Here is a 15130-nt window from a genome sequence, read left to right as displayed (position 1 = left end):
CAGGCACAGCAAGGCACAACTATAAACCCTGGCTTTTGTTGAGCCAGCCAACACAGAGTGATTTCTTGGCAGGAATATAATTTAATATGCCTTTAAAGAAGTCATTTGCTCTGCCTGCTTTTAGCACTTACTGCAGGAGGTTCAGACGCTGCATGGATAAACAATGCAGGGGAAGGAGAAGGAAAAGTGGGAATGCATAAGCCTGAGGGGCAATTGGATGAGGGATGCCCAAAAGCCCTGCCTGCTCTGCTCCCAGAGGGGAAGAAGGTGGCCAGGTGACAGTCCCCAAGGCCTGGGGGCAACTTGGGTGATGCTCTTACTCTGCACTACTTTTAAGGTGCTGAACCCAGTGCCATAAAATGCACATTTCAGACTGCAACGTGTCAAGCTTAGCCTTGATTTCAGGGCTGAACAGGAAGTATGAATGAAATACAAGAACGTTAGATTTTTATTTTGTGCCCATTTCTGTGTGCCTGCACTCACTCACCACATTATTCCCTGACAACTCTCCAGGATTTCTGAAAACTCTGGATTGACCAGCACACCTAGCCAGGCCAGTAAATCAAATATCCCATCACACCAGCAGGCCAAAAGGTCTGGTGCCCTGCCCCCGGCAAAAGCCATTTCCTGGCATTTTAAAAGGAGGAGGAGGAGGGGAGAGTGTTAATGACCCCAGAGAGCCGTGCCCCTCCTAAAGGTGTGGGACTGGAAGAAGGCCTTTCCAACTCCCACGCCACAAGTTTTTCTTGTTTAACATCAGTTAATACTTTATCTTTCTGTAACTACATGTACTTATTGCAGAAGGGTTTCTTTACAGGATTTTACAGTTTTTCCTCACTTCTAAGGAAAATATTTTGTCCTGAGAGCAGCAACACATTCCTGCTCATTCCAAAAGGAATAACCGGACCTGCCACAAAGCTTCACTATCCAGTACCCACACACCAGCCTGTATCACAGGCCCAGGCACACCTTGCAAGGAGCAAATCCTAGATTTCTCCCTTGTCCTGCTGCTGTCACCCCCTGCAGCTCCCCACCAGCCCCTACCCATTCCCAGCACCACCAGTGCCCACCCCAGCACCTGCAGGATTATCGTCATCTATACCTGTATATGATATACAGATATCACAGAATATCCTGGCTTGGAAGGGACCCACAAGGATCATCCAGTCCAACTCCTGGCCTTGCACAGGACACCCCAACAATCCCACCCAGTGTCTGAGAGTGCTGTCCAAATGTTGAGCTCTGGCAGCTTTAGGGCTGTGACCACTGCCCTGGGGGAGCATCCCAGATCCTCTTAAGCAAGTCTGCATCCTCCATCCCAAATTGTCCCCTCTTCCTCCAGCTTGTTCCTTGCAGAGCTGCTGATCTCTCTTCACACTTTCCCATCTTGGCATCCCATTCCCATCCAGCCTCTGGCCTCTCCTCTATCGCTCACCTCTCCACCAGCTTCCACATGGAATCACAGAATGCTTGGGGTTGGAAGGACCTTAACGCTCATCTTGTTCTGGCCCCTGGCAGGGACACCTTCCCTATCCCAGGTTGCTCCAAGCCCTGTCCAACCTGGCCTTGGACCCTTTCAGGGATGGGGCAGCCACAGCTTCTCTGGGCAATCTGTGCCAGGGCCTCACCACCCTCCCAGGGAAAAGTTCCTTCCCAATATCCCATCTAAGCCTGCCTTCCATCAGTGTGAAGCCATTCCCCCTTGTCCTGTCACTCCATGCTCGCTACATCCTTCCCCCAAAGCGCTGCACCCCATTTTGTGCCCACACACCTCTCAGCCCCCCAAATATTTCTCTTTGAGCCACAGACAGCTCTCTCCCAGCCAACCCCACGGCTCCAGGCTCATCCCAGACCCCCTCTGACCCCAGAGTCCCATAGCCATTCCAGCCCCCCACGGCCGCTCCCATCCCACCGCCCTCCCCACCTTATCCATGAGCTTCCAGCACTTCTCCACCATCTTCTTGTCCACGGCGCCGGGCTGGTGCGGCCCGAGGTGGTGGTGGTGCGGCTGGAACGCGTCCTTCATCAGCCCGATGAGCCCGCCGGGGCCCTTCTTCAGCGGCGCCGACATGGGGGCGCCCACACCCGGCCCGTGGGGCCCGTCCGGCACCGAGGCCGCGGCCCTGGAAGGGACCGGGCTGAGGGCGCTCCGGGCCGGGCCGGGCCGGGCAGGGCGGCGGCGGCGGCGGCCGTGGGCGGTGGCGGCGGCGGCGCCCGGTTCCAGCGAGGCCCCGCCCTCCTCGCCGGCGCTGATTGGCCGCCCGCCCCCCCGCGCGCCCGGTCACGCCCCCTCCGCCGGGGAGGAGCCGGCGCTGATTGGCGGGGCAGCGAGGGGCATGCGCAGTGCGGCGGCGTGAGGGCGGCGCGGCGGCCATGGCCGGGGCGGGCGGGGCGGGGCGGGGCGCGGTCGCCATGGGAACGCGGGGGCCGCGCTCGCCCCGCCGCCCCCGGGAGGGACCCGCGGCCTTTCGCCGCCCTTCCCGCGCCGAGCTTGCGAAACAGGATCGCTTCCCCTTTCCTGACGGCGCCTTCCCTTTTCTAAGAACGGCCCGGACGCGAGGAAGCGGCGGCGCACCCCCCCCTCTCCCGGGGAGGGATGTGCCCGAGGCAGGAGCAGCATCGGCGTCCCCATGGCAGGGAGGGAATGGGAACAGGAGAGCGTGGCAGTACATCTGGCAGGTACCTGAGACGTCTCCCCGCAAGGGCAGGGGAAGGCAGAGCCCACCGGGTGTTCCCGACATCCCGGCTCCAACGGGAGAAGGAGCAGGACCGGGGCAGCGAGAGCAACAGGGAGAGAAAAGGGGACCCGGGAGGGAAAAGGGACCAGGGGCAAAAAAGAGAACCAGGGGGTCAAAAGGAGACAAGGGAGAGAAAAGGGAACTAGGGAGTGAAAAGGGGACCAGGGAATCTAAAGGGAACCAAGGATTGAGTTTGTCAGAGCTGACACCACCAAAAATTTCAAAAAATTACAGCATGGGCTCATACTCTGTTTCTTTGCTGCCTTCAGATCCTCTTTTCATCTCCTCTCCAAGGTAGAAGGACACATCCTTTTGCAAAGAACAGCTGTGGCTGGTACCACACGGCAACAGCCTCACCACAGGGGCTGCGACAGGAAACCGGGCAAAGGAAAACTGCAGGTGCTGCAGTTTGGCTACATCACTTTGGGGAACATGAGCACCCCAAACTCGGGCCTGGAGGCTGGACAGCACAGCCTCAACCAGCCTCCTCGAGGGAGCTGTGCTTCCCCTGTGGCAGCCACTTGCTGAGGAGCCAGATCGACAGGCCAGCAGGAAGCAGCACTAAACACAACAAGGGAGCGCAGCATGGATTGGTTATAAAACTCCCTGTCTTCATTTTATTGCCTTTGGTAAAGCTTGGTAAATATTTCTGGGACAGGCAACTCCTTGTCTGGCTTTAATTACCTGGGTAAATTTTCCTAAGGATTATATTGACCTCAAATATGTCAACGTTTATTGAGGCCGTGTTCCTGAGGCTTTTCCCATTAGGTGCTAATGGATTCTGGCTAATAGTCAAGCCGGACTGACCACCAGCGGGTGCCCTGGCCAGCTCCACGCTACCACAAGTACCTGGGGAGAGAACTGGGGAGGGCAACACTGGCTTTGTGAGAGCCAAGTACAAAAATCACCATGGCTCTGATCCAAAGAGATCAGGGAACACGCTTGAGCAATTGCATTCCCAACTATCTGCTTCCCTGGGCATGATTCACTCCACGTCGGGGCTGTAGCTACGTGTGAGACTTCAAGCAAAGGTTGGTTTTGCTTGGGATTGTTCTGACTGTCTCACTTGGGACTCCTGGGAGGGTTTCACTTGGTACTGTTGGGACAGATGCAGGGATCCCACACCTTGGTGCTGCTGGGGGCTCCCAGCCAAGCTTATCCCACCTCTCCCTTGACTGTTCAGCCCCAAACCACCCTGCAGCTGGTCAGCCCTGCTCCCTCCCGAGCTGTCAGCTCCCAAAGGCTCTGGCCAGGAACTCCTTGCACCCCAGATGTCTGCACTGAGCTCAGAGGAGACCACAGAGGCAGCGACTTCCCTGCCTGACGGGGTGATGCTCCATTATCGCGTTTCCGTTCGTGCTCGAGAAGGGGCCGAGGTAAAACCTCAGCCAGAGGTTTGTGGTTCTTGGCCACATGCAAAACTCCACGCTTATTTTCACTCTCCCACGCTCGGCAGAGAGGTGAAACTTCCCCTGCTGGGATCCCCCCTGTCCCTTTGCCCCCAGCATTGTCACAGCCCTGGCAGGGCATGAACAGATGCTCCTGATGTGTCACCTGCAAGAGGAACCCTCAGGAATGACCCTTGCCGTGGAGCACAAGGGATGCCTACAGGAGATCGCCCTCAAATCCCAGGAGATCCAGTGCCCAGGGGCTCCCAGGATGGCTCTCAGCTCCTCCCTCCTCAGCAGCACACCTGGAGAGCTTCCCACATCCACTGCCCAGCTCCAGGCTTGGGAAGAGAGGATGGATCTGGCCCTGGGACGCGCTGCCAAGTCACAGTGCTGTCCATAACATCACCCACACAAACAGCAGTGTGGATTTGTCCTTTAATCACACCCCAAAAGGGTGGTGCAGGGACAGTGTGGTGGTGGGTGGTGGACACTCACTGCCCACGGGTTCAGGGAGAGCATGAGAGGACAAGCACAGGAGAGATGTCCATGCGTGTGCAGATCTGAGCCAACCCTCAAGTCCCCTGGGTCACAGTGCGGAGGGCAGTGCCTCAGCTCTCTGGGAACTCCCAGAGCCTGGAGCTGGGTGAGGACTTCAGTGCAATGTCCTGAGAAATCCCTGGAGGTAGCTGGGCAGGCAGAGACACAGGTCTGCGGTCAGGTTACAAGGAGCTGCCACTGTGGTTGATAAAAGCTCGGAGCCATCCTCGGTGAGCAGGGACGAGTCCCTGGGAGTGTCATGCTGAGCCAGGCATGGAGACACAGGAGCTGCGTGTGCAGGGTCCATGCTGAGCAGTGCTGCGGCCCGAGGGGCTGGATGTGGCCTGGGTGGAGGTGCTGTGTGGGGGAGCCTGTCCAGAGGCTCCTGGGCTGTTAGAACGCCTGGCACAGCTTCGTCTGTTCCTCCTGGCGCTGGCTCTGTGGGGACACAGGTTGGAGGGGTCTTTCTGCCTGGCCCCCGTGGCCAGGGGACCACACAGCCTCCTCCTGCTGCCACCACAGGTGGCAGGGAAATATTAGGATGGGCAGAATAGGAGGGTGGCAGGACTCAGAGCACTGCCACGCTGTGAGCACTGCCCTGAGGAGTTACCTGTATGATCTCTATACTGTTGGCAGCAGCCATCAGCCAGGACACAGGTCCCTTTGGTCCCACCTCAACATCACAGAGTGCAGGGGAGCCACTGCGAGAGGGCAGGGAGGGCGTGCAGGAGCCCGAGGCAGGGTCACTGTCCTCAAAGAACTGCAGAGGGGACAGCCCGATCTGGAAGAGCAGAAGAGGGATGGATGCACAGCCACTGTGGAGGACCCCCATCCCACCCCAGGGCTCCCCAGCCAGGGCAGGACCATGCCCCCAAAACCTACCGAGTGGTAGAACTCGTCGCTAGCGGGGTCGATGACCAGCAGCGTCACCTGGTCCTCATGGGCGCGGATCCTGTGCACGGTCTGCTCGTGGTCCAGCCCCTCGATGCTCTCCCCGTTCACTGCCAGCACACGGTCCCCTTCCTTCATCCCTGCCTGCTCGGCTGGCAGCCCCACATCCACATCCCACAGGAACTGGCCTGCCACAGCGGGGCAGAGGGAGGGGGGAGATGCTCGCAGGGAGGAACTGGCTCTGCTGGCCCCCGTGTGCAGGTGGGGACAGGGTCCCAGTTGGGCTCCTCCCAACCCTCACAAGTGCCTTGCTCAAGTACAAACTGCCCCCCTCGGCCCCCTCACCTATGCCCCCCGAGCTGCAGTCATCCTCCTTGAGCAGGAACCCGTAGCCAGCAGGGCCCTTCACCAGGTGCAGCTCCCGCACCTTGAAGGGGAGCCAGGAGGTGTCTGCCAAGGCAGCCGTGACCCGCAGGCCCCGCAGGCGGTAAAACTCCTCCACGGCACTGGATGCCACCAGCAGTGTGACCTTGTTGCCGCTCTGCTTAAGCTGGATGGGAAGCACGGGGTGCTCAGTGACATTCTCAGCCCCATCCCTCACCCTCCACGCCATGAGCAGGCACCTTTTTGGTGAGCTGTGTGTGGGAGTAGCTCTTCACGCTGTCCCCGTTGAGCTCCAGCAGCCAGGAGCCTGGTGGCACCCCTGCTCTGTCCGCTGGCCCATCCTGCAGCACCGACAGCTGGAAGGTGCCCTTGGTGCCTGCAGGAGGAGCAGAAGGGGCACTTTGGGGTGAGTGGGGTGCTTCAGCAGGGAGGCTCGTGGTGCCAGCATCCTGCTTTACCTTCCGGACACGACACACTGAAGCCAAAGCCGCTTTTGTCCCTGATGACGTGGCACAGGCGTGGGCGGATGTCGTCCGGCAGCATCTGGGACAGGTCCCTGCCCAGGGATTTGGCGGCTTCGTAGGAGTCACCGTCCAGCACCGCCAGCAGGACCTGGTTCCCACTGGCCTTGATCTTCTGCACCACCTGGAAGGCCCCAGGCTGTGAACCCTGGGCAGGCGCTCCCCTCCGATGGGGTGTCCCTGGGGTCAGCAGGGGTCATGAACCCTCTGTGCCCCTGGCTGGGGGGATCCAGGCGTTCCCATGGGATGCTCCCAGCTTACCCTGACGTGGTCCATGTGGTCCACGAAGTGGCCATTGACCTGGAGCAGCCGGTCCCCGTCCTGCAGCCCCCTGCGCTGGGCCACCCCCCCCAGCTCGATCTGCCGGATGACGTGGCCCTGGCAGCCCAGCTCCTCGTGGAGGCAGAAGCCGAAGGTCTCCGTGTTGTCCTTGGTCAGGAGGTAGAAGCGGGGCTCCCCCACGCCCTCGCCGTCTGTGTGGGAGCACAGCCCGTGAGCAGGGCCCTGCAGGGATCCTCACACGAGTTCTCTGCCCCATCCTGGGCTGGGGATCTGCTCATCCCTCCTGTGTTCACCTCCCACAGGCCCCCAGTGTGAAAGAGCTCAGGACCCCAGCAGTGCCCAGGTGCCACAACCCCATGCAGACAACAAGGATGCCCTGGGAGATGAGGGTGTGTATTTACCCGTGTCCTCAGTCAGTGTCAAGGCAGGGTTGTCGATCCCAACTTTGGGGTTAAATTCAAATTTTCTGAAATGATAAAGGGCAGGAGAGGCCACATTTAGTGCAGGACAGCCTTGTCCCTGCCTCCCCCAGCCTTGGGGAGCCTGTTCCTCCCAGAAAGGGCTAGCTGGGGCCTGTGCCTCCTTTTCCTTGGGGAAAGCCAGAGGGCATCTCCCTCTTGGACCATTCCCCACATCTCTCCTGCGCCCCAGGAAGGCCCTGGCCAAGGGGAGATCAGCACTTACATGATGGACATCTTGTCTCCCTCGAGCCCTGCAGAGGGAGAGGAGAGGTCAGCGCAGGAGGTGGTGGGCTGGGAGCAGACCCCACACCCTCGAGCACTCAAGGCTCGTCCACTCGCAGGCTGAGCCTGCCATGCCAGGTGAGGGGGTCTGCCAAGCCCACACAGCCCCCGAGCCCCTCTGTCTCTCAGCACAGGTTGTTCCTTGGCCCTGTCACCACTGTCCTCCTGCATTCCCAACAGCAGGACCTGCTGCTCAGGTCCCATGGGCACTCACTGCCCAGCCCAGTGAGGGAAAAGCAGGGCCAGGCAGATGGAGCTCAGTCCTGGGGGTTTACAAGGCTCTTCAGTGAGGGGTGAGAAGGTTCACCAGGACCCCAGAGAGCTGCTAGAGCGAGGAGATGGAGACAGAGACCTTCCCTGGCACACACCTCCCCACAAAACCCCTCCCCACCTCTTGGGGCACAAGGCACCCCAAACCCAGGGAGAGGGGATTCCTCCCCGGCATCCCCACAATGAGACATTTTCCTGCATGCCTCCAGCTCCCTTCCACGGGCTGCCTGGGCTCTGGCATTGCCTTGCTCCATGCAGCAGCAGGGCCTGTGTGTATGGGGAAGGGTCTCCAGAGGATTCCCCGGCACGTACCTTTTGTTTGCTTCATGGCTGCAGGGATTGCAGGAGGGAGCAAGGTACAGGGTGAAGTGGCAGGGAAGTGTCCCCGCCTCTTCCAAGACGCCCCAGGTTTAATGGTTAAACAGCCCAGAGGTCTCCCCTGCCCTCCCAGCCCCAGGGCACTGCCAGTCAGAGCTGGGAGCAGGGACCAGCACCCCGGGACACCCAGCGTGTGGACAGCTCCTGGTGGCTTCCAGGGGGACACACGAAGGGAAGAGTGACTGGTTCAGCACTGGAGCAGAGGGGGGCTGCTCCACGCACACCCTGTGAGATGGGGAAGGGGCAGAACCCTCCACTCCAGCTGCTGGAGGGGCAGCTCCACATTCCACCCCAGGAAGGGCCCGAAGAGCAGATCATGTCTTGGCACTAGTGCGCTTCAGTGGAAACAAAGTGGTGCACTTTAATGCTCCCAAAGGTTCACAGACAAGCCCCAATCCTGCTGCCTGCCACTGCTCTGGCTGGGGTGCAGGGGCTGGGTTTCCACAAGCCCAGAAGAACAAGTCCCATTTGCTCCTGGCCTGGATTCTGTCCCATTCCCACACTTCAGCCTCGCCTGCAGAGGAGGCTGAGCCCCACACACCCAGCACCTTTGACAGCACCATCCACTCAGCATCTCTAGGTGGGTAAGGGCGCAGGGAATGTGCTGCTAGGCACCCTCCACTGCCCCATCCCTGGCTGGTGGATGGGCAGCAGGTTAGAGGGTCCCATCCTGCAGTTTCCCCAGCATTTTCTTGACCTCGCTCTCGACTCGCAGGAATTTGGCTTTTCTCCAGGGATTGGCAGTCTGGCTGCGGCTGCTCTCCAGGTCCTGCAGGAGGAGGGCGAGGTGCTGCCGGACCCGCTCGCGGTCCCAGAAGGGCAGGTTCCTCTGCACCACGTTCAGGATGTGGGACCAGTAATCGGAGACATCAGTGCCTGCCGTGAGGAAAACCAGAGCCCTGACGCCATCCCGATCCATGCGCAGGCTGTCAAGCACCCTCTTGCCATCCTCACTGATGTCGTTGAAGTAGAGGCTGGGAAAGCAGCAGGAGACACCAGTGAGGGCTGAGGGGAGGAACAGAGGCAGACAGGACAGGGAGGCCGTATGGGCAAAAGGGGAGGGACGTGGCAGAGTGGACTCACTGCACTTTGTCCAGCGTCTCGTGCCTCTTGGCCACCTCCACCACACGCAGGGCTGCCGCGTCCGTCAGGGAGTTGTAGCCCAGGTTGAGCTCCTGCAGGTGCTGGTTCTCAGCCAGGTGCTGGGCGATGGCCTCGGCGCCGGGGTCCCCCAGCGCCGTGTGCAGCAGCGACAGCTGGGTCAGCGAGCGGTTGCCGGCCAGCGCCTCGGCCAGGTAGCGAGCGCCCTGCTCGCCCACGGGGTTATTGGTCAGCCTGTGGACACGGGAGCTCAGGGAGTGCCGGGGCACGTGGTGGGCAGCAGTGGCAGTGTCATGCAGGGCGGGGGCCGTACTCACCTCAGGCTGCTCACCACACACTTGTCGTGCAGCAGCAGATCACGAATCTCCTTGCAGGCGTCGGAGCCCAGGCTGTTGAGCTGCAGACTGGTGCAGAGCAAGACATGGGGGTGACGGGAGCAAAATGGCTGTTACCTGTGAGCCTGGCAGCCCTGCCCGCTCCATTTTGCCCATCACCATCCTCCCTGGGCTCCCCAAACTAGGCCACTCCAAGCTTCCTCTGCCAAAGGGAGCACAGTGACACCGCACCGGAGCATGAGCCAGCAGAGCCAGTGCCAGCAGGAGCAGGGCAAGAGGAAGGGGATGGTGAAGTCTTCAGGGGGTGGGTGAAGGTCAGAGGAGGGATCAGGGCTCCATCAAGCCCTCCTGAGCATCTGGAGGAAGGAAGTGCGGCACAGCCCAGCTGCACAGCCCGATCCATCTGTGCTGAGCACGTCTCGCCACCACCTGGGCGACAGGAAGACCTGCAGCTCCACAGATATTCTGGAACGTTTGTGGGAACATCTGCACAGCCCAGACTCCCACCTTTGGGACACCAAACTCCTCACAGAGCTAACGACACGGGGATGCCGGGGAACTTCCCGTAGGGACGCGGGTCTGCCAGGACAGCTGGCAGCCTGCCCAGCCTGTACCAGCTGCAGGGAACTTCCCAAAATTCCTGCGGGAGGGTGAGCTGGGACTGCAAATCCCAGCACGCGGTGCCCTAGAAAGGCTGCTCAAGGAGTGTTGCATGTTGGGAGCTGTAGTTCCTAGGTCTGCACTGAGGATAAACACGCCTATCCTCAGCTTTTCCATACCTGGGCTCCTAAAGCATCCCCGTGATGGGCAGAGGCGAGGAAGAACCCAATTTCTGAGCAGTGCCCAAGGGCAGGAAGAGGTGGTACTCACTGGAGAGCTTTACATCGCAGCAGGACAGGGAAGAGGGTCCTCAAGCTGCCGCTGTCCAGGTTGCAGGAGGTCAGCTTCAGCTCCTCCACCTCGTGGCACGTGGTGCTCATGACAGAAGCCAGCACAGAGCACTTGAGAGGGGTCATCTTGACGGAGGAGAGGTTGACAGCACGGAGGGAGCGGATGGCCTCGGCCGTGAATCGCTCGTTCTGGAACTCGTGCAGGAAGAACAGGTAGTCCATGAGCTCAGAGGGGGGCAGGCCCTTGCGGCCCTTCCTGATGACCGTCTTCTTCATGGCCTTAGCGATCTCGAAGGCTGCCAGGTTCTTGATGGAGCAGCCCAGCTGCTCCAGGATGGCGCGGTTGCGGCGGGACAGGATCCCACCCATGAAGATGGGAAAGAGCTCGAAGACCTCATCGTCGGGGGCCTCATCGGGGTGGCGCACGGGGCCCTCCACACCCAGGATGCTGGAGTTGATCTGGTCCAAGACATCATCATTGTAGTAGTCCTCCTCTTTGAACAGCTCCTCTGCCATGGTGTGAGCGATGGCATCCTTGTCCTTGCCGCTCACCCGGGAGAAGTAGCGAGGGAAGATCTTGAGCAGGTTGAAGAGCACGGGGAGGAAGCGCAGGGGCAGCACCTTGGAGATGATGTTCACAACCACAGCCACATCTTCGCTCACCTTCCCCATGACCTCTGACAGCTCCTGCCCCACTCTCTGGGCCAGGGTCTTCTTCTCGCCCAGCACCACGTACAGGGCAGCCAGGTACTCCTGCATGGCGGGGACGGTGAAGACAAAGGTGTGCTCCTTGCCTGGCTGCACACACGGGCTGAGGAAGAAGCGGAAGACATCACTGCGGAAAACCTCCAGGAGGTTGAGCTCACTTTCAGTCTTCATCTCCACCTCAAAGCACTGCTGCAGGTCTTCCTCTGAGAAGCAGGTCTTGCGGGACATCACCCCCTCGTAGGCCAGCTTGCCCACTGTCTTGGCCACATACTTCATCATGGAGATGTGGGTGGGGTCGGTGCTGTCCAGCACCTCCCCGCTGAAGTTGAGCCTCAGGAAGCTGGTGTAGATGCCAGTCAGGGTCTGGCTGGGAGGGACCGTCCTGGTGAAGTAGAGGAAGTGCAGGGTGGTGCACACCAGCCAGCAGTAGGAGGGCAGGAAGCAGGCAGCCGTTATTTGGTTGTGGCGCTCCAAGTTCCTCGACAACATCTCCACCAGGTTCTCCTGCTCTGCAGAGCTGCAATCCTGGCCTTTCTCTCCGGTGCAGCCAGGCTGGCTGAGACGCATCTGGAAGTAGAGCTTCTGCAGGTTGGTGTCGGAGAAGCCGCAGATCTCGGCGTAGCGTCCCACGTACTTGCCGGGGATGCGGCGCACGGCCGATGGGCGTGTGGTGACGATGATGCTGGCCTGGGGACACAGGGGCGGATGGGTTTGGGGCTGCTCAGCAGGGCACAACCCACAGAGAGGTGCACAAGGAGCACCCCATCCACAGGCTGCGGTTCACAAAGCTGGTGCAAAAAGGGTGCTGGAGGGGACAGAAGAACTTTCTCCATTCCCTGCTAGACATAGACACAGTCTGGGAGTTCACAGCCTTCATCACCTTACCGGGCCTCCCCAAAGACCCCACCAGTGACATGAAGCCACTCTGGCAAGTCCCTCCACGAATGGAGGCTGCCTGCTTGCTCCCAGTCAAGCTGGACTGCAAATAACTATCACAACAGCCCTCCCTGTGATGCCTCAGGGCTCATCCCAGCACAAAGGAGGGCAACACTGACCTCGGGCAGGAGGTATTTCCGCAGCAGGTTGACCACGATGGCAGAGGGAGGCACGGGCTCGTTGGGGTCACAGCACAGCTCCGTGCCAGCCAGGCGGAAGTCCAGGTTGAGGCGCTCCAGGCCGTTGAGGATGAAGAGCACCTTGAGGTTGGAAGCTTCCAGCACCGGCACCACATCCCGGAGGTGCTGGTACTTCTTGGTGATGAGGCGCCGCAGGGAGATGTGGGCGTGGCTGTGGGACAGGTCCTCGCAGGAGAAGGGGATGACCAGCTCGAAGCGGGGCAGGCAGCCGTGGCACCAATCTACCACCATCTTCTTAATGAGGGTGCTCTTGCCCGTGCCCACGGTGCCGTAGAGCACCACGTTCTTCACCTGCCGCCCGCAAGCGTCCGCGTCAAAGAGGTTGTGGAGGCTGATAACCCGTCTGGAGGGCTGCTGGAGCTGGTTCTGGATGGTTAAGTCAGGGGAGGGCTTCAGAATCTCCTCCAGGGAGCTCTCCCGGATCACTGGGTCCACGTGGACGGCATCCAGAGAGAAGGAAGGGCCAAACTGCCTCTCCTCATTAGGCTGGTGGCTGAACCATGCAGACAGGCTCTTCTGGTGCTTCTTGATGGCACCTGGAAGGAGGAAGGTGTTGGACTTGACAAGAGCTTCTCCCTGGCAGGGGACTGGGGAAGTTGCCTGCCCCAAGCCACTGCAGAGAGGGGACAGCACCCATATGGGGAACCCTCACACTGCCCAGGACAGCAGCTGCCCCCACCCCGCTGTGTGAGACCCTCCCTCCCGCACAGAGCTGCAAACTCACCAGAAGAGGCCACGTTCCTCAGCTGGGACTGGGCATGGCCAGAGGAGCCGGGCTGAGCAGAGTTCTGCTGGGAGCCTCCCTGGTAGCGAACACAGCCCCTGCAAGAGGAGGGAGTGTCACGAGGAGCAGCTCCAAACCCTGCCTGGGGCAGGGTGGGCAGGTCACAAGCCAGGCCGTGGGAAGTGCTGAGAGGAGCCAGCTCACCCCTTCCTTCCCCCACGCCACAGGAGAGCGCAGGGCCAGGGCAGGGGCACGGCTGGGAGGTGAAGGCAGGTCAGCAAGCCATGGGCTGTGCATTCCCAGAAAACCCGTGGAGAGGCAGAGGAGGTGGGCTGGAGTCAGAGCAGGCAGGGAGGTGGGTCTGGGTGTGTTTCTAGGTGGAAGCAAAGCAGTGTCCTGGTGCCAAGGCAGCCAGCTCAGCCACCCAGGTGCTCTGGCAGAGCCCCAGCCGTGTGACACTGACTGTACCTGGGGAGGGAGATGCTGCTTGTGCGAAGGATCTTCCTGAGGAAGCACCTGCCTGCAGGACCTGTGGGGAGGAAGAATGCACATGGTCAGGGATGGCCCTGTCCAGCCCAGCCCAGCCCAGCTAACCCCACCCAGCCCACTGGCTTCACACCTTGCTGGGGTGTCCCACATCCCTGCCCAGCTGGGGAGGGATGTCCAACAGGGACAGGCTTCCCTGGGGACAGGACAGAGTGCCAGAGGCACAGAGCCCAGCTCACCTGGCACTGCAGCAGCACGCACAGACACACTGCGGGTCCCCCTGCTCCCTGCCAGGGACCGAGGCAGCTGTGCCCAGCTGCCCCAGGGCAGGCAGCTCTGGCACTGCATGGCCCGGGACATCCTCCACCTGAAAGACAGGGGAGGTGGGTGAGGGGCTCCGGGGTGCTCTGCAGAGCACAGGGGGCTGTAGGTTTGTGCTGCAGCAGAGCCCTGCCCAGCCTTACCTGCCCCAGTGCAGTCCGGTCTGGCAGAACCGGCTGTGCTGGCGCTGACTCAGGTTCCTGCCCCCGCTCACCAGGGTGATCCTTCAGGAGCTCGGGTGGTGCTCACAGCCCGCAACATCCTGGGAAACTGAGGCACGGGGCAAGAAAGATACAAGCAAACCCCATCAGAGAGGAAGGGACGAGCAGGGTGACAGCTTGCTCACACCTTCCACAAGCCACGCTGTTTACAGTCCCTTTTTATATTATCCACATGGCGAAACTGAGGCACAGGGGCAGAGAAGCCGACCTTGAACACGGGTGTCCCGACCTCGCTGCCTTTGCAGGAACAAACCCCACTGTGTCCCATCCCCAGTGTCCAACCCCTTCCCAGCCGCTCTGCTGAGCCGAGGGCCCCGTGCTGCCCTCCTGCTGCAGAGCCCTTTCGGGACCCTCTCGGGCCCCCCGTGGCACTCGTGCCCTCGCTCCCTGTGCCCTCCCCGCCGCACGGCCGGGGCCGTGGCGGTGCCGGGGCACGGAGCCCGGGGCACGGAGCCCACCCAGGGCACGGAGCCCACCCAGGGCACGGAGCCCGGGGCACGGAGGCCGGCACGGAGCGGGGCGAGAGCGGCGGCGGCGCTGGAAGCAGCGGGGTTACCTCGTCCAGCAGGGTTCCAGCCGGGAAAGCCGAGCTCCCCGTGCTCACGGAGTACAGCCCAGAGCTGCCCATCCGCCTCCTGCCATGCCTGTCCCGGGCACGCCTCCGCTGCGGAGGCGGCTGTTCCGCAGATTGAATTTCCTGCAACGCCTTCCTGCCCCGTCCCGCCCCACGCCCGGAGCCTGCCAGCTCCCCGAGCAGGATGGGAGAGCGGCCGGGAGGAACATCCGCACTCCCTGCCCAAACTGGTGGGCTGGGGGCCTGGGGTCTTACCAGATGTGCTGCAAGGCGGGGATGTCCTCCGGACACATCTGGCGGCTCTGCATCCCCAGCTGCTGCCCGGCTGTGCAACTGCAGCCTGCAAGGACGAGTTCTGCTCTGCCGAGAATCCCTCCCCACCGGGAAAAGGAGCTGGGGGAGGCTCTGCCGGCAGGGCAGCCCAGCACGCCCGGTTGTGCCAGTTTGACACACGTGATGCACACACAAACACGCACACCTGTACCTGCCTCTCGCTGCT

General features: G+C 61.0%; 3 protein-coding genes and 1 long non-coding RNA gene across 7 annotated transcripts in view; 1 reads left to right on the top strand and 3 right to left on the bottom strand.

Moving 5' to 3' along the window:
• Positions 1–2249, bottom strand: part of CBL (Cbl proto-oncogene) — a 35480-nt gene extending 33231 nt beyond the window's left edge. The window contains exon 1 of the mRNA XM_010404029.3: positions 1925–2249. Coding sequence (XP_010402331.2) covers positions 1925–2071 — 147 coding nt within the window. The 5' untranslated portion in view covers positions 2072–2249. The remainder of the gene's footprint in view (positions 1–1924) is intronic.
• A 171-nt stretch (positions 2250–2420) lies between these two features.
• LOC104692097 lies at positions 2421–3400 on the top strand. Its single transcript, XR_752314.2, has 2 exons — positions 2421–2679; positions 3008–3400. It is a non-coding gene; the product is annotated as an uncharacterized LOC104692097 (long non-coding RNA).
• A 1150-nt stretch (positions 3401–4550) lies between these two features.
• PDZD3 (PDZ domain containing 3) lies at positions 4551–8382 on the bottom strand. 2 transcript variants are annotated; one of them, XM_010403861.2, is made up of 10 exons: positions 8070–8382; positions 7429–7456; positions 7146–7210; positions 6724–6935; positions 6400–6586; positions 6181–6317; positions 5903–6107; positions 5549–5745; positions 5277–5447; positions 4551–5104 (listed from the first exon to the last, which is right to left on the bottom strand). In XM_010403861.2, exons 1-10 carry the CDS (start codon positions 8083–8085, stop codon positions 5060–5062), a joined length of 1263 nt encoding a protein of 420 aa, XP_010402163.1. In that variant the 5' UTR covers positions 8086–8382; the 3' UTR covers positions 4551–5059. The 2 variants fall into 2 exon arrangements, with proteins under 2 accessions (XP_010402163.1, XP_019144133.1); XM_019288588.1 differs by having other exon boundaries at positions 5549–5667.
• Positions 8383–8471: 89 nt separating this feature from the next.
• NLRX1 (NLR family member X1) lies at positions 8472–15012 on the bottom strand. 3 transcript variants are annotated; one of them, XM_039564942.1, is made up of 10 exons: positions 14887–15012; positions 13980–14106; positions 13755–13882; positions 13498–13558; positions 13030–13127; positions 12225–12841; positions 10442–11856; positions 9554–9640; positions 9219–9470; positions 8472–9109 (listed from the first exon to the last, which is right to left on the bottom strand). In XM_039564942.1, exons 3-10 carry the CDS (start codon positions 13873–13875, stop codon positions 8791–8793), a joined length of 2970 nt encoding a protein of 989 aa, XP_039420876.1. In that variant the 5' UTR covers positions 13876–13882; positions 13980–14106; positions 14887–15012; the 3' UTR covers positions 8472–8790. The 3 variants fall into 3 exon arrangements, with proteins under 3 accessions (XP_039420876.1, XP_039420875.1, XP_039420877.1); XM_039564941.1 differs by lacking the exon at positions 14887–15012 and adding an exon at positions 14614–14735; XM_039564943.1 differs by lacking the exon at positions 14887–15012 and adding an exon at positions 14614–14736 and having other exon boundaries at positions 8919–9011.
• Positions 15013–15130: the final 118 nt, after the last annotated feature.

Source organism: Corvus cornix, chromosome 24, assembly GCF_000738735.6.
Source record: "Corvus cornix cornix isolate S_Up_H32 chromosome 24, ASM73873v5, whole genome shotgun sequence".
Taxonomy (NCBI): Eukaryota; Metazoa; Chordata; class Aves; order Passeriformes; family Corvidae; genus Corvus; species Corvus cornix.
Note: the sequence above shows the minus strand (reverse complement) of the source record. Positions and strands in the feature narration are given on the sequence as shown.